Source organism: Falco biarmicus, chromosome 1, assembly GCF_023638135.1.
Source record: "Falco biarmicus isolate bFalBia1 chromosome 1, bFalBia1.pri, whole genome shotgun sequence".
Lineage (NCBI taxonomy): Eukaryota > Metazoa > Chordata > Aves > Falconiformes > Falconidae > Falco > Falco biarmicus.
The window spans coordinates 101,939,073-101,957,045 of record NC_079288.1 but is presented as its reverse complement, the minus strand read 5'-3'; the positions used below and the strand labels follow the sequence as shown (position 1 = coordinate 101,957,045).

At 49.7% G+C, this 17,973-nt stretch overlaps 2 protein-coding genes across 4 annotated transcripts in view; both read left to right on the top strand.

Moving 5' to 3' along the window:
• Window positions 1-12,334, top strand: part of EPGN (epithelial mitogen) — a 41,336-nt gene extending 29,002 nt beyond the window's left edge. The window contains exons 7-8 of one of the 3 annotated variants that reach the window (XR_008824273.1): window positions 2,745-2,835; window positions 12,319-12,334. The gene's annotated coding sequence lies outside the window, so the exon portion shown is untranslated. Of the gene's footprint in view, window positions 1-2,744; window positions 2,836-3,034; window positions 4,974-12,318 lie in introns of those variants that run through there. The other 2 variants (XR_008824270.1, XR_008824271.1) reach the window with 2 other exon arrangements.
• Window positions 5,579-15,050, top strand: EREG (epiregulin). The gene is made up of 5 exons (XM_056354008.1): window positions 5,579-5,820; window positions 12,319-12,402; window positions 12,828-12,951; window positions 13,508-13,654; window positions 14,647-15,050. The coding sequence occupies exons 1-5, from the start codon at window positions 5,775-5,777 to the stop codon at window positions 14,705-14,707; spliced, it is 462 nt and encodes a 153-aa protein (XP_056209983.1). The 5' UTR covers window positions 5,579-5,774; the 3' UTR covers window positions 14,708-15,050.
• The last annotated feature ends 2,923 nt before the right edge of the window (window positions 15,051-17,973 follow it).

Sequence of the window (17,973 nt, the reverse complement as noted above, 5' to 3'; positions counted from 1 at the left end):
AGCTCCAAGCTGGTGTGAGCTGGAGGGAGTGCCGTGGCTTATTTTTGCTCAAGCTGTAGGGGAGCTTCATTGGGGACCACAGCGTCCTAGTTTGAAATGTGACTGTAGTGATGAACTGGGCACCCATGGTTTATAGGTTCCCTGAGGCAGGCTGTCTCATCACCTCTGCATGACAACAGCCAGCACAATAAAGGTCTGATCCTGACAGCCTTTTTTTTGGTCACTTCGGTAATAGTAATGATTAACAGTAATTATCAGAACAGTAATGGGAGTGTCCCATAATCCTAGTGGATGGGGGAATTCCACTAAGTGCATCTGCTTCCATGCCTAGCACTAGTTACCAGGCCAAACAAATACACCACGGACCTGTGCCTCTTTCCTTAGATTTAGTTTCTGGAACGTGTGCTGGCTAAGCTGGTTTCAGGTGAATTGCTGTTTACTCCATCATCCCTAATGACACATTCCTCCTGTCGAGGGTGCCCCAGCTCCCCATGCGCATGGCTGGTGTGCAGGTGACAGTCACCACTGAGTCGCAGCCAAAATGTGGAGTCTGCGGATGGCTGAAGTCCCAGCCTGGAGCACGGGCTGAGTGACAGCTTGGTGCTACCGCTTCTAATTGAGCAGACCAAGCACAGGAACTCTGAGGCTGGGAAATGAGCTGCAAGTCAGCCTTTCCTCTGCTCTCGCCCTGCTTTTATCCCTTCACCCCCTGCAGCAGTGAAGGGGGCAAAATACGCTTGCCAAAGCGAATGAAGCCGCTGTAGCTGAGGCCTGCTCAACAGCTCAGTGGATGCCAAGGCTCCCAAATGGAGCAGGTGAGAGGCGGAGGGCTCTGCTGGCCACGTGCGTGCATCACATACTGATCAGGCTTTAGCACAGGTCTCTGAGGCTGGCCCTGCTCCAGCCCAAGGTGCGCCTTCCCTCCCCTCTGACTGGCACTGGTACACAGAGTGTCTTCCTCTGGGCTTCCCCATGCCAGCGCCAGCTCTCCAGATGGAAGGTACAGGCGAGGGACGGAAGCTAGCGGTGGAGAGCCCACAGCCAGGACTGACTGCTGTGGTGAAAGCCCGGCAGGAGCCTGTGGGTGCCTGCTGAGTCACACCGGTCCCCACGGTGGTTCTTGCTGTCATTTCACTATGTCATCCTGAGATGGATGTTGCTCTGAGGGCAGAGCTATCAAAAAGGTGGGCTACACGGTCAGCTGCCGGGAACATGCTTTCATCTAACAACTTCTGTTACACAGGCCACTGGCCCAGGGTCTGAATGCTGCACCCGCGCGTACACAGGGTGAACCATCAGAGAGGGCAGGCTTCATGTTTGCGTGTGTTCTGTCTCTCAGCGGTTCGTTCTCATCTTCTGGGAGAACAAAAAATACTGTTGAAGAGATTACTTTAGGAACTCAAACGAGGTGCGGATGGACAGAACAGCGCACAGGACTGATGGGCGAGGGGCCGGCGTTCTCCCGGCTTGCTTGCAACCTGCTACACGCTGGGGAAAGCCACTTTTCTTCCACCTCACTCCTTCTCTTATTCTTAATGAATTGCTTGGAGCAAGGAGGAACAATTACTTGATGTATGGGCAATGATATGGGAGGGACTTGGCTTGATAACACCCTTTACAAGGGTACAAATAAAATGCTTGCACAGGTTTGTTCAGTAACAAGGCAGAAGCTGTGAAAAGACTCTGCAAATGAAAAAAAGCGACAAACCCCTCGGAGGCTAAGAAATCACTTAGCATGGAGTACTGAGCTGTAATTAGGAAAGGGAAAACACCAGCGGAGCATTATGAAGCTCTTCTGCCAGTGAGATGTGTTGACCCATTCAGGACTTGCCCAGGGGAGGGTAATGGAAATGTGATACGAGACAGAAGAATGAAGCTTTAAAAACTGCCCTGCAGGGAGCAATCCAGTGTGGGCTGGTAGATCCGTACCCCCTTTTCATCTCCATTTTCTGAGATGTGTTGAGATGGATGGGAATTAGCTGTTTGGGGTTTGTTTTTTTTAAATTTCATTCCTAAATTGCTAGTTAATGCTAAAGTTGACTAAGAAATGAGGGAATTTGGGGGATTGTTTTTTTTTTTTAAACAGCAAAACATTTGTGTTGTCCAGTAGCTTTGACCTCACCCTGCATTTACAGGAAGAGGCATCAGCCACTTTCAGCCTTGGGGGCAGTGTTTTGAACTCTCATAGTTTATAGGAAAGTCTGGTTGTTTAAGAACATTTGACCTAATTCATCGCTTGCATACATGGCAGATTCAAAACTGACCTTTACATGGAGTAATTTTGGCTCCAGGTTTTTTCTTACTCCATTTCCTCCAGACTATCTCATCTATGTATCCTTGTTAAATATATTCCATTCTTAGGGCATTTGTGCCCCCATGTGAGCCCCATGCTTTTTACCACTTAAGATTTTTGTACTTTAATATTAAACTTCTGTATTTCAAATGAAAATACTGTCAGGTGAACTGCACTCCTGTTAGCCATCTGATCCTTTGAGAGCATTTCTTGAGGATCTCTCATGCTGTGCAATGAAAGCTTGCTGTGTGTAAAAATTTGTCTCGCATACTGATGTATACACTCATACTGTTTTCAAAAACGCTGATTTTCCCAAGAGTTTATGAAAATGCTGGGGTTTGTTACTTTGTGTGTGTGCTATGGTGCTGTGTGCTTCAGTGTGAGACTAGGAATTATTTTCTTCCAGTTTCAAAAATGCTTTCTAACAAAAAAATGTTGATTTTGCAAATAGGTCTTATTCTCAACAGACGAAAACAATGCAGATCCATCCCCGCAACAGCGATGCATAAAGCTGGATGCAAGTCCTACAGAAAGCAGCTAAAGTAAGTAGTACAGTCACTTGTCATGTATGGCTTCAGTTACAAAATCCAAATACATAAAGCAGCAGTTCGTTGCTGTAAACACTATGTGTGTTCTTCTAGAACACCTTGAGGAAAAGCATTTTCAAGCACAAAAAAATGTACATGTAAGCTGTATTTTTTCCTCTCTAAATTCTCATTCATAGACAATCCTCTCTTTCAGCAGCAGTAGACAAACTAATAAACAAAGCTCAGTCCATACCCTCGAAGTAATCACTGCTGGGAATCTGCTGCTTTGTCCGAAAAGAAGTGAATCCTTGTGACAGTGGAGGAAGATGGAGCACAATGTGGGCTGGAGTTAAGCCATGTACTTTATTAAGCCATTGCAAGGCAATAGAAGCAAGTCTTTTGCGTAAGTTCTTAGGGTATTTCCGCATATACTTGTTAGACTTTGTAAGGAAGAAAACCTGAAATGTCAAAGCGTTCTGGGGGCTACCCGCTGCTCTGATCCCAAGTGGCGTAAATCCATCACTGACTTGACTTGGGTGTGCCAGTTCACCCCAGCTGAAATTGAGGCCACTAGCTGAAAGGCACCCGTGATGTTCTGTTGCCCAATCAGTGCTACCTCTCAGCATTGTACAGACATGTCGCTCCATGCTCGGATCTGTGGGATGCAATGAATCTGCCTTACAACGAACCTATCGGTGCAGGAAGGCACTACTCCGTGTGAGTAGCTTCTTGGAAGATTGGCTCTTAAGGTGTGTGTCAACCTTGCTCAAAGAGGCGGCCTCCACATGGAGGAGAGGATGGTGAAAGCTGTAAGCGGGGACGCCAGACGTGGAATCACATGCCGTGAGACAAAGAACATTACGGAAAGATGAAACAAAGATATGTGTGTGATACTTGTTTTCCATATATTCAAATGTGAAAGAGGAAATTCCAATGAATTGCTCCAATTGTGTCAGCGTTACTTGGTATCTGGGTACCGGTACAAGACTATAATTAAATGCTCTCTTTCAGAGGATAAATCATGCAGGAATTTAAGGGTGAAATTAATTATAAAGTGGAAGTTCTGCAGTGATGCTGCTTTTTAAGGCATCTGTATGCCCACACACAGAAATGCTTTACTAATCATTGCAATTCCTTCCTTTACTCATTATGATCCCTAAAAGAGCAGACAATAAAATCCTTAATAAGGGGGGTCAGCTCAAATTAAAGAAGGAACAAAACAGTCATGTGACATCAAAAAAAGCTACCATCTGCTAATCTCAAAGTGGTATGCTGATTGTATGGGGATGAGCCATGAGCCTAATGCTAGAGAAGGGAAAAAGGGGACTTGGAAAAAGATTCTGGCTGTATCTTGCTCCACTCATGGAGGACGAGCTTCTGAACGCTACTTTCACGCTGATCTTTGTTACATTTATCTGGCCAACTCTCACACCATTTAGATAATTAATATATGGTGCTGGCATACAATTCTACAGTAACACGTTGCCTTTTTTCATTTCAGCACCTCCACACTTCTGTAGACCTAAGAAAACACTCCCAAAAAAAAGCAGTATGATTAGTATGTACCGGATACATTCCAGCTCCTTGAATTAATGTGTTTATAACTTGTAATTGCAATCTGAACATGTAGATCATAGTATATCATATTCTGCAGTATCTTCTACAATTAACAGTCTTGTATCAAGAACCGCTTATATAATGGAGAAACTATGGATACTTGAGTCACCAGCTATTTAACTGCACCTTGCTGTCAATACTCAAATTCCTTACGCTATGAGATAGGCTTATCAGTTCTGCAGTAAATTGGGTATCACCTTGCCTTTTTTGACGCTGGAGAAGCGGTAAGGCGGAGAAAGAAGTTTTTTGATTTAAAAGGAAAAGAAATAATCACCGTTGCTGAGCAGCTTGTGTAGATAAAAGACATTTTCTATTTCAGGCAAATGCATACAGAAGGGATTTGGGGGTGGGGTATCCCTCAGCTGTTCGATGATGGGATGGAGGCACGGAACGTGGCCTGGCCTAAGACAGCAGTGAAGCGTGTGGACTTCAACAAGATGCTTGAAAGGAATTTTTTTAAAAAGTAGCAGTAACTAGTCAACTGCTGTCTAACTGAAAGATTTGTTGCTACCAGTAGCAGCCTGTCCTCCGGGCTGCGATGAGGCCCAGGGCTGGAGGGGCCACGCAGCGTAAGCGCTCACTGGCCCTGGGCCTGTCGCAGCCGGACGGGGTGCTGGGTGAGGCGCTGCCATTCCCCTGGCCCAGGCCGTAACTTAACAGTGCCGAGGCTCCCTGGCAGCAGCGCGTGAGTGCTGAGGGTTACTTCAGAGATGCCAGGAGAGGGGAGATCAGGGACAGCAGCAAGTTTCTGGCTGCCCACCCTGAGGAGTGTGTTCCAAACCTTGGTTTACGCGTGGGCAGCGTTGGTGGCGGGGCCGCGACGCAGCCGGGGCTCAGAGCCCACCCGGGCAGCGGGAGCGCTGGCCAAGGCTCACAGCGCTGCACGTCGTGCCGATGTGTTGAGGGCAGGCGGGAGGCAGCAGGGCATCAGCCGTGGGCATTCAGTGCCGCGGGAAGCCCCGGGCATCGGTGCCTGGGCCAGGTCGCTGAGAGGGGACGGGTGATCGCCTGGGGCCCCCGTGCTATTTGCAGAAAGCTTGCTAAAGGCAGGGCAGGCAGGCGGCCGCGGGCAAGGCTCCGCAAGGGGGTGCCCCCCACCGGGGCAGCCGGGCGGGGGGCGGCGGCGCGGCACGCCGGGGGCGGCGGGGCAGGAAGCGGGAGGCCGGGGCCGGGCACCTGCCCCCAGCCGAGCCGCCCGCGGTTTCATCACCGGCGAGCGCCGCCCCGCCTCTGCCGCGGCCCATAAAGGTGCGGGCGGCGCGGCCGGCACCCACAGCGCTCCGCCGGCCCGCTCTGCCTCCCTCGCCGCCTCCTCTTCCTCCCGGGACGCCAGGGTGATGGACGCCGGCTGCCTGTGGGCCCGCAGCCTGCTGCTCTCCCTCGGTGAGTGCCGCCCCCCGCGCCGGGGACCGTGACAGCCCTGCGCCCCGTCCCCAGGGCTGGGGGCGCCTGGTGGCGGAGCTGGGCTTGCTGCGGCCGCGGGCAAGCCTCTGGCGAAGCGCGGAGCTCGGCTCGCCGTGGGGCCGGGGGCGGAGCGGCGGGCAGGGCTGTCTGCGGGGGGCTGGGGGGCTGCGTGCGGCGCACAGCTCTCGCCTGGCGCCGGGCTGCTTGCGGGACGTTGCGGTGCTTGTGCGACGCCCAGGCGTGCCCTGTGGCTGAGTGATGGGGAGCGCACGTTCCCCTTCTCCCCAGCGGCGCGGGCAGCTCCCGTCCTGGCTTGTTTGTAGCCCCGCTGCCTTCACCCGCGCCGCGCTGCGGGTGAGCTCAGCAGGTGAATCCCCACGGCAGCACAGACTTCCTTATGGTAATGCAACAGGCTGTGGCCTCCCTTTGCTTGACGCTCCTCCACCTCCTCCCCAGGAGCGCGTTACTCTTGTTGCATGACATAAGCTACCTGGAAGTCTGAAGCCAACACGTGTATCCTTAGAGTGAGGAGAGTCCTGGAGCCTGGGCGCGCTGGGAAGCTACAGCTGATTCTTGTCACACACCTCCGCTGGGCGCTGGCAGTGACAGGCTGCTGACAGCTGACCCCGTGAGGTGACTCGAAGCGTGGGCAGCAAACGTTGGAGACAGGACTGACACCTGGCACACTCTCGTGTTACTTTAACGACAAAGCATCTTCTTACGCTCACAGCGTTTGGGCTCAGGGTCACAGGCAACGGGGAAGCTCCCTTCCCAAGACTTCTCTTTTGGGACAGATGTGCCCTCATCTGCTAAATCTACTGCAACTTGAGTTTCTGCCTCTCATCTTGGCCAGGTATTTCCATAGCAGCTTATGGATCAGCTGTGGCACAGCATCTTACTTGCTGGGACAGCGGCAAGTAAGTGGCTAAAACATCTTGTAGTTCGTGACTCAGCCGTGCTTTGCACGAAATTAGCACTGGAAAGAACTGGTATGTCTTCATGGATCTGTATACAGATTTATTTATTTCCGGGGCAGGCACAAAATCTAATAGTAAGGGATAGATTAGTCATAGCTGGATGGCATCATAGCGACTGGCATGAGCACTTTACTGCCTTTCCCTCCCAGGTCAGTAGCGTAAGCAGGACTCAGTGCCACTGGCAGGAGCTGGAAAGACAGTCTGTCGCTGGTGTGATGTCAGACTTTGAGGTGCCCTGCTGAACGGCTGAAGCCTAACTGAAGTGACAGTCGTTGTCACCTTTGTATCCTGGCTACCGTGGGCTTGGCAGCTCCGCTGCAGAAAGGCAGTGGTGGTGGAGGAGAGCTGTCGCTCACCCCTGAGGAGCCACGGTGCTGTGCCAGCCACACGGTGATGTGGCAGCGGTGGAGCCAAGCCCAGGCCCTGCCTTTTCCGTGACCTGCCGCTGGTCTCCTTGCAGCCACTGTAGTGCCCACTCAGTGGGGGAAGGCAGGCCTTGGATCTCCAGACTCACTGGACAGTTCCATGAGCTGCTGACATGTTTTTCTGTGTCACGTTTGTGTGGCCGTCAGCAAGTGGGCTGGACATACAGGTTGCTCTGTGTGGCGATGTGCAGAATGCCAGCGGTTGATGTGCCTGGCTGGAAGCAATAATGGATTTATGCTGCGTCTGTGGTGTAGAGACCTCTGTCCCCACGCATGTGGTGGAAAGCAAAGTGGCCAAGGCACAGTGGTGGCACGTGAATAGGATCACTGGCGTGTAGGTCTCCACAGGGGTGGAAGCAGTACTGAGATGACTGGGTGCACATAATACGTAATTATCTGCATTACCTCTGCTTAAGGGTAAGTCCTGGCACAATGCTGAAGATGATTATGTGGGTCTGTAGCAATTATGGGGTGATAGGCTTCCCGTAACAGGCTGGCGTTTCCAGGGCTACCTTAGAGCTGCTGGAGTCAGCAGTTGTGAAGTCATGGGTACAAAACATGAGATGAAGAAACTACTTCCCAGAAATACATATAGACGCTTCAGTCCAGTCGCCCTAAGGGTAGTGTATTTGAGTCTCTCTCTTTCAGTACTATCACACCTGGTGCCTCCACTTAGACAACAGGACAAACACACATAGACCGCAGGGGGATGAAGGGTGGAAAGGGCTGATAGCATCTCCTCTCACATGGGTGAGAAGAACGACCTGTACATCTTGTATGTCTCATCTCAGGAAGAGGAGTGTTGGGCATTGGCCTTGATGGGCATGGTCAGGCAACTAGGCACCAGGTACATCCTACCCAAAACATCAAGAAGAAACCAGATGTTGTGTCCTGCGTACAAGGATAGGGAACTGTGCTCTGTCTGAGGTGGTTAAACTTATCTCGTATGACCGCTTCCCCTTTCTCAGGAAAAAATGCTCAGCCTACGTGGATAAACCTGAACTGTAGAGATGCTGTGGTAGATGTGAGCAAGGGGTATAGTTGCACAGCCAAATCTTGAATAAGAAAAAGCTGTTTGCAAGACTTTTCTGGCTAGCTCTACATTTCCATGATGCTCATTTAAAACAGAACCTTCCACCTAGCCTTTATTGCCAGAGGTGCTTGCTTTGCCTGAGATGGCCTGCAAACTTCTGTGGCTAGCTCGGGAGGTTAGCAGCAGATGGATACTGAAGGCAATGCGCTGGAGTTAAATGGTGGTAGTAGCGGTGCTCACAAAGCCAGTAGGACAGACTGGATAACTTTCAACTGTCGTGTTTCCTGCTTAGTCTACACAAAGAAGGCCTTAGACAGTCAGATGGACTCTGGGTGTCCAAAATCAGGTGACAGGGTTCGACCTTGATTTGTCCCTAGAGGTAAAATGGGCTGAGATCCTCCAGGTGTCACCTGGACATGTCTGTGCTTGGAGTTGCCTTGAAAGTGCAGCCCACGTGAAAAGTGTAGGTGCTACTGCAGTGGCACAGAGACCACTGACACGTCATATGTGAAGTAGCATCATGGGGTCTTCTTCAGATGAACGAGTGCAAGACTAGTGATCTTGGTGACAGGCAAAGCCACCTCAAGTGATGACCGATCGCTCAGAAACCTGACAATTCACCTTTAAAACGGGTGTAAATCTTGCAAAGAGACTAGTTCTCAGCTACGTGTATCCTGTATGTGCATCCTTCATCCTTAGCAGTCATCATGCAACTGGAAACTAGCTGGCTTTCAGTGGATGAACTGATAATTAGCCCTTGCATGTCATCTCTGATGAAGGCTGCAGGAAGCAAAGGCAGCCGGTCTCCATCCCTCATTTTCCTTTCATCCTTCGTGGAAGGACAAGGCAACAGCAGCATTATTCCAGCATCAGCCACTGCTGTCAGTGTTAACCTTGCAGGAATACCTGCAATAACAGGTGGCATTGTGTGTGCATGCTGGTGGCATAGCAGCAGGCGTAGCACTCACATTCCTGCAAGGCGCACGTGAACATCCAGCATCTCATTACTGTTATCTTGTACCCTGTATTTGCTTAGTGAACAGCGAAGGAATAAAAATGTAACTACCTCTCCCATGTCCTATGTTTGGTACACATCATCTGATAATTATTCTGGGAAAGCCTCTCCTTTACCATCTCTGTGTGTGGATCCCTTATCCTGATGCAGGATCCCCCTCCCACTGATGTCAGAGGAGAAATATGTACATGGGGGAAAGGGCAAAACATAACAGTGCGGAGCAGGAGGAACTTTGCCCGAATGCAGAAGATACTGCTGGGTGTCAGCAAATATCCACGCCTGCACTCCAGCCTTTCCGGCTTGTGCGTCCGCAGTCAGGCGGCGGAGGCTGTCGGCTGTTGTGCATGGCTGGAATGGGGCAGGCCCTTGTTCAGTGTTGTAGGGGGAGGTTAAATTGGTCCCTCACAGGTGTCCTTTTTGGCCTTTCCTCTAGCTGGAATGCGGTGCCTCCTTCTGGAGTAAAGAGAAGAGCTGACTCATAGGTCTGAGTATCTCCAGTGCAAAAGCTGGGTTCCGGTAACTCTTGAACTGGGAGCTTTAGATTAAAAAACAACTGCTCAGGTTATGCTCAGATCAGGGAAGTATGCAAGCTGAAACAGCAGTAAGTAGACTAAAAGAGATGGTCAGCTGGCTTAATCCATCTGCTTGGCTAAGTACAACAGAAGTGGCTGTCTCTGGTACCTCTAGCATATTTTGTCTTACGTTCATTACTGTCACATGGCCCCCACACCAAATCTTGCCATAGCACGTCACACAGAGATGATAGCAGCAGTACATGGGGAACAGGAGGGAGCCTCAGGTCACTTACTCTTGCTAGTCTCAGGATTTCAGCATCCCTTCTTGCAGTGATGTGGTATATACTTAGTGGGACACGGCTCTCCTGTGCCATAGCTGCTCTCTTGCTCTCTGCCAAGGGAGCAGCGTAGTCCATGGACACTCCTGAAATGTCCCTCTAGTTCCTGGGAAGAAGGACTAACTCAGTAAATCTTCTTTTCCCAGCATCACTGGGGACACCAGGTCCCTGGCTGAAGCTCAAAGCCTGCCTGCCATTCTAGCAGTAATGGACTTGCCACCGTCTGTCATCTGATGGCCTCATCCTTCAAACACCTTAACTTTCTGTGGTGGTGACTCTAGTTGGCCTTACAGAAGGGTTAAAGTGCTTCTGAAGAAATCTATAGCGAGCACAGTGCTGTTCTTTAAAAAAAAAAAAAAAAAAAAATCCCACCCTGAAAGTAAACTGGCTGGTCCTGCTCCATTGGAGTGAAAGGCAGGTCCTGCTGAGTCACACTGGCAGGTGCAGGTGTCTCCGGCTTGGGCTGCTGTGCAGGGCAAGATGTCAGCATCATTGCTCTGTTACTGTGGCTCTCACTTGGGCGGACCTAGCCTTTGTCCTTACTTCTAAAGCTCGGTGGAAACCTGGCTTAATAGCTTTGCAAGGAATGCGGTGGAGAGGGAGGTGAGGAGAAGGAATGTTGTTTTTAAAGAAACAAAAGCACACAACCCCCCCCCTGTCCCTCTAAGATGGATATTCCTGCTGTTCTTGCCTCTAGCTGGTAAAAAGCTTAAAGGAAGCCTGCTAATCACCCAGAAATAATGAGTTGCAGGAAATCTATATATTACTACTAGATTTAACTCTGAGATGTAATGAAACTTTCTAATAACTGGAGTTGAATTGGAGTGATCAAGAAATTATGAAGGCACACTCCCTCCATTAGACATGCATGACCTGACAAGTTAATAGAGGCAAACAGCCCAAAGACACAAATTACAGACTTCTGTGGAATGGGGCTGATGACTAAACAGTTCATGAGCAGGTTAGTTTGTGACCACAGCAGGAGTGTTAGCCAAGTGGATTCCGTGGCCAGCTGGGGCAATCATTGACTGCTCCTCACGCACTAGCCATGAGGCTGCGGGTACTTGTGTTGGCCTTCAAATCCCGTTTGAATATGTTCATTTAACTGATAGAATACCTGAAAGCTGTGCCTGTGCAGCACTGTGCAGCCCAAAAGATGTCTAAATGCTTTATTATTCTGAGAGAAGGGAAGGAGGGCCCTTGCTCCCCAAGGAAGCTCCAGTAGCTGAGCTCCTCGGCCTGCCTGGTGCAGTCCCATATTATGTCTGGTACCCGCATCGAACCTGCTGAGCTGCAGTTTTCTTTAGCATGGGTGGTGAAGGAAGGACAGAAATGTACCCGGGGTTCTGCTGAGGCCCAGGATCCCTAAAGAGGTCAGTAGCCTCTCCAGCCCGGGGACCAGATGAAGAGGGGTTGGTGGCTAGTGTTAGCCGTCTTTGCGATGGGCTTTTAACTGGAACTTCAGCACGAGAGCGGGTGCTGGTGCGGGAACTGTCCAGCCTTTCCGGGTAGCAGGAAGCTACTGATGAAGAGCAGCTTTTGTGTTAAGCCTGCCTCGAGCAGTATGTGGTCTCTGAAGGCAGCGGCAGGGTGCTGAGCCTGGCTCGGCACTGTCCTGGCGTGCTGAGTCACCAGCTGCACTGACTTGCTGAATCCCAGGAGATTCTCTCCCCGTGGACTGTTGTGACTCGAGGACATCTTGATTTCGGTCACCAAAAGAGCTCTTCCTGCAATGAATTCTGGATTGTTGTGCCGAATTGTGGAGCCCTTTGCACAGGTGCCATACCAGACTGCCAGTCAGAAATGTGACATAGTCAGAAATGTGACACAGTCAGAGTAGGCCCAACTTCTGCCTCTCCTCCGTAATCTCTCCAAGCCTGTTCCTGCCCAGTTTCAGTCAGACCGTGGGTGAGAGGTGGTCACAGACACTGAGCTGCCATTTGATGTCTGTTGTACATTAAAAGATTGTATTTCAGAGATGTTTCTTTGGTCTGTCTTACATATTATAGGCAGCAGGTCTCTCAGATCTACGTTTTTTAAGCTTATGACTTTGTATTTTTCCTATGAAGATAAAAAAGCTTCAGTTCTTTTTGTATTAAGTATTTCAGCTGGTGTACTCATTAACTGTGCTTTAAAAGCATCTCTTTTTGAATCTTCTTTTTATTCTCTTATAGGTTACCTATTGCAGGCAGTCCTGGGCACAACAGTGATCCCGTTATGTGGGCCTGGTGAAATGGAGAACTGCACAACAGCACTAAGTAAGTGCACTGCACAGCTCTCTGTGAATAACAGGTCTTTGGTTCGCATCTTCCTTGGGCTAGCGGCCTCAGAGGTGGCCTTGGGAGCCATTTTTCACTTGAGCAACATTGCCAACATCCTGCAAAGTGCTCAGTGGTGTTGAATGAGAACCGTTTTTTTAGCCTATATTTCCTTTAGTATTGCTTCTTCAGCAGAAGAGCTCTGTCCGAAGAGAACTCTGGTGAGAACTCTGCTGTAAAAGCAGAAATAGCTTATATGGGACTCCCAAAGGAAAAGTCAATATATCTCTGGCCTGGGAAAATCCTCTCCCAGTAGAGGTCGCTTGGTAGTGAAACTATTAGTTGTACTAGTAAAGCTTGTACATTGTTTGGGAGAGACAAAAGGAAAATAAAGCTGACGAGATGCTGACAAAATCTCCTTGCAGTCCAGACAGAGAACAGTCCACGTGTGGCTCAAGTTGGGATAACTAGATGCAAGCCTGAAATGAAGGACTACTGCTTCCACGGACAGTGTGTGTACATAGTGGACTTGGATGAGCACTACTGCAGGTATGGAGAGGGCAAAGCACCCTGAGGTGGGCTTTGGGCTCAACCCTGCGTGGTCTTTGATCTCGCTGCTCTTGACACTTAGCTGGAACACAAATCCAGCAAAGTATTTAAAGGCTCTCAAGACCTTGCAGAGGAGCAATATAGCTATAATACACCTCGGCTGCATTTAAGCAACTGTTAAGTGTGTGTGCTGGCTCCAGTGAAACCTGGGTGAGAGTCTTAGACACCTGAAATTAGTCACCAACCCAACTCGGGACACTCATTCTGATGTGCTTCCCTGTTCATCTGTATTCACAGTAGTGTGTGAGATCCAGACCTCAGGCAAAGCAGCAAGGTCTCCCCTTTGATTCATCCTACAAAATAAAGACCCTCTAGACATTTTTAAGGGTGTTCATCATTTACTTGAAGAATTTGCAACCATTTCTAGGACCACGTGGGCTTGAGTTACGTTAGTCCAAATTGCTTGCCCCTGCAGGCCAGCAGTGTGGCATGCTTTGTGGACTGCTAAAGTGTAACCCCACGGCCATGTCTCTAATTCTGCATCTGTTATCTTCAGGTGTGATGTAGGTTTCTCTGGTGTCCGGTGTGTGCATTCAGAACTTGTCAGACAACCCCTCAGTAAGGAGTATGTGGCACTGACAGTTATCGTAGTGCTGCTTTTCCTCACCGCCATCTCTATTGCAAGCTACTACATCTGCAGAAGGTAAGAAAGATTTTCTTCGTGGCTCAGGAAGGCGAGTCAGCTGTATGTGTAGCAAGATGTCCACTGAGTACCTCCAGATAGACTGGGATACCTGCACTCACTCGACTGCATGGAGAGAGTTTGATACACAGGCCTGTTAGCCTGCACTTAGTGTTCAAAACCAGGAGGTACGCTGACCGCGTAGCATAACCCAGATCGCAGGCTAGGCAACAGTACCCTCCGACGCCCTTTCACCCTGATGGAGGACTGGGTAGGTTAGTTCGCGTTTGACTTAGAGGGTGTGTTGAGGCGGAGGAGAGAGCAGATAGGGAATAGCAAGTTTCTAGTCCTTTTTCCTGGTAATGCCATTTCCCCCAGTCATCAGGAACTGGAGAGCAACTGGATTCACATGAGCTGATTTGTTTATCTGCCGTGTTAATTGTGATGAGTGTGATATCACAAGCATTGCCTTATCAGCTTTACCATGGAGGACAGTAGCCTTCTCCATTAACAGACCCACAAGCAGCAGGAATTGTTCTTCAGGCTAAAAACTAGTCATTAGCAGCTACCGAGAAGCTGGAACAGCCCCCAGAGGGAGAGCTGAGCTTCACAGGTCTGATAGCTAGATGGTATCCACTGTAATTCCTCTTCCCTACCCGAGGACTTGATGGTGCGTCATCTCAAGAAGACAGCGGCCTCGTCGGTTAGGGTATTCAGCCTTATTGCAGGGAAAGGTCCAGCAGGAATTCTCAAAGACAAACTTAGTGCCAGCAACAAGAGTTTAATGCAGATGTGAAACCTTCAGTGAAGGGTTGATGAGACTGCATGCAAGTTCTTTCAGACCTGGAAATGAGCACAGACAGAGCGTAGCTGCTAGAGGTTTAAAACAAATGTGAGGAGGCCATGCAGCTTTTGGGTTTTTTACCTTCACATCCCCCCACCCCTTCACTCCCCCAAAAGCCGTTTCCAACAAGCGGCTTTCCAGAACTCACATTTCTCTTTGCTACTTTCAGGTACCGAAACAAGAAGAGACAATCAAACACCAGCGAATACAAGGAAGTTGGTGCCCTGTAGAAGAAACGGTGGCTCCCTCCCGTGTTTTGTCCATCTGGATGGACTCAGTGGCTCCCCATCTATTTAAATGTTATTTTTATTAACAATATTTACAATATTTATATCCTTTTAAAAATTTCAATCGTTTGGTGATCCAATCAGTATAGGTCAAGCATTTTATTTTCAGTGTTTTATTTTTTTATTAAATAATATTTCCTAATGAGAACCTCACCTAAGTGGTTCTGTGGAATAGAGATATATTTTTATAAAACCTCATCTTCTTACTCTGAAGAGTAATTTTATATTTATTCTTGTGAATATGCCTAAACCAATTCTACTCCTTGAAATAAAAGTACTAGACGGAGTCAAAATGTCTGTGTGGTTTGATTGAAGCGAAACTGGCGTGGCTTGGCTGAGCGGGTTGTTTGAGGTCCCAGCAGTTACTTTCCGAGAGAGAAACCATAGTATCACTGATAGTATGTATCCATGCACCCTAGTTCCAATGCACATAGCTATTAGCTGGTGTAATGGGAGGAAGACAGAAAGGAAGAAGGAGCGCAGCTCCTCGCACAACCTATCCAGCTTGTACCACGTGACAGGAGCATGGATCTCAGCTCATCCATACCCTTGGGAAAGTTGTGCTGGGTATATTTTGGATTACCGGAGGGAGGTGGCAGCCCAGGCTGATGGGTCTCTGCAGCTGAGCACAGTAACACATGGCAGCTCAGGGTATGAGTGTAGCTACAGGAAGAAACCTCCCTCCGAACCGGTACCAGCACTCAAGTCCTCCCCATAGTGTTTCTGCCAGAGCCTCTATCGTGCAGCTGGGAGCAGGGGAAAGGAAAGTTTGAGTTTGGGCTTAATGTAGGTGTCTTGTTGACCTCAAATAAAGTTAGAGAAGCCCGCTGGGTTTAGCTGCACCCCAAGGGTGGCTCACTGTGAACAGAAAGGATTCTTGCAGTGTCTGAATCATCCCTGTTAATACCGTCATTTCTCATACTTGGAGAGGCCGTGAGGAAAAAGCACAACCTTTACATCATTCCTGGTCTTTGCCAGTGGTCCAGGTGAGCTCTGTTGGCTGGCTTCACTTGGTGTTTATGCGTGTGAGACCTGTGATCTCCTGACCTGTGCAACGGGATCTTTGTAAGGAAGAGCAGTGGGACCTGAGACAGCACAAGGCGAGAGTGCTGCTTCAGAAGCTCGCAGTCAGCCGGAGGCCCTCATGGAGGAATAAGCTGGCTCTTTCCCTCTCTCCTTGAAACTGCCTTCCTGTATTAGATGCTCTTGAGAACAAGCAAATGAAAGGGCGGGATCTTATTTTCAAAAGTGACTTTCCTTGCTTTTTGCTATGTGTTGTCCAGTAACAATTCTCAGCTGAGCTGTAGGTAGCAGGTCTTAAATCTGCTGTGCATCATACTGCGGAGTAAAGCCTGCCTGTGACCTGCCACGAAAGGGAACCTGCAGGCTCATCCACACACGCGCAGCAATCTGGCAGGAGGGGGCTGGTTGTGACAAGTTGTCCAGCCATCAGCGGTCTTCAGGAATGCAGCTGTCGGTCTCCTGGCCAGAGAGCAGAGAAGCTGTGGATGGGAACCAGGGAGGGTCCCTGTAGCTGGGGCTGGGAGGTGAGGTGGGAAAGGCTCTGCCCTGGCCACGTGGCCTATGCCCCTTTCTTTGGGAAAGATGAGTCATGTGAAATAATAGCTCTGCTTCTTTCCCAGCTTGATACTCGCGTCCTGACTGGGACTTACTTTCCCTGCTATCTTTCCTCTGACAAGCACCAACCATAGCAAAGGTGTGGTCAGGCAGACCTGGGGTGTGATGAAATAGCTCTGCCTGGAATCTGCCAGTTTTCCTTGCCCTTCTCTCCTCCATGAGGAGTGCATAAGGTGGGGAGGAGGAGGGACGTCTGCTTAGGTGTGATCGAAGCAGATGTTACACGTGGTGGATCACTCCAGCTGTGCACAGCAGGAGAGCCCAGATGCTCCAGGCTACTGCACATGAGCTCTGGTTGCAAGGCTGCAGTCTAGGATTGAGTTTATTTCTGTGCTGCTCATTCTGCTGCGTTTGCTACAGACCTTGTGCACACTGCTCTCATGGGCTTTATCTGGCAGATACACCAGCAGCCTCTGAGCGCTGCAGCCGCAGTGTCCTTTCTGCCTGCTGCAGGCCTGTGGGTAAACGAAGTGCAATCAAGACCCAGTCAATGTAAGCGTTGCTTTGCTCATCGCCCCTTCTCGGGAGGAAAGCTTGACCAAGCAACATTGACCAAAGACAACAAGATCTTCCAGGTCAAGTAGGGTGACATAGGTGTAGAAGGGCCCCCTTTGCACATCCTTATGGCTGCAGGCAAGCTGGCTCTCGCTGTTTGGCTTCAGGTCTATCACAGAACAGCCAGTGTTGATCTGACCATAGGGTATCTTGCCCATCTTTTCCCAACACTGGGTTATCTTGTAGGGCTTGTGCTCGATGTGCCAGTAGCCTGTGGCTACCCTCTGCCATATTCTGAGATAAGCGCTTGTTTTTGGCCGTGCTACAGACCAGTCCTTACCCAACCCTCAGTGCAGGTTATACAATCAGTGTTTAAGATGGGTCTGGTCGGTACATATTTTTCCCTGGTCTGCCTGGTCCTTAGTGTCTCCCTTCAACATCAAGTTAGAAGGGGATTGTTGGTCATTCCTGGTTAAGTGGGTTAACTCTGCGTCACAGGGCTCTTACTAGCTGCTCTTCAGCTTTCCACTTCCTCTCGCCTTCTCCTGTAATCCAGTTGTCACACAGGAACCTGTTCTGCCAGGTAACTGGTGACAGCTAATGGCATCCCCAGCCACAGCCTCATTATTAGCGCAGCCTTTCCCAGTGGGAAGATGGGGCAAAAATCGATTCTTGGAGACTCTTTCCATTCTTGCTGTGACCCAGTTAGGATACATGGTGACACATCTTTGTTTCCCCCTCAGGCTTCCCTGCCTGTCTGTGAATTGCTCTGGCCGGTCACTGTTCATCCTCCAGAAACTTTTCCTGGACTCCCCAGAGAGACTCAGCCCCAAGGCACGCACAGCCCAGCCACACTTTTGCTCCGACTCCCACATGCTGCCCTTTCCGCTCCTCTGCTCCACTTGGCAGAAGCATCTTCAAAGGGGGACTCCATCCTCTCACCCCACCTTTTGTAAATGATGCCTCCATGTACTTAAGGTCCCATTACTAGAGCGCCGGTGGCCAAAAGACTTCAGTCTCTCTACCCCTGCCCTGCTGCTGCCAGCCCCTCTGCACCTGAGTAGCCACAGCAGCTA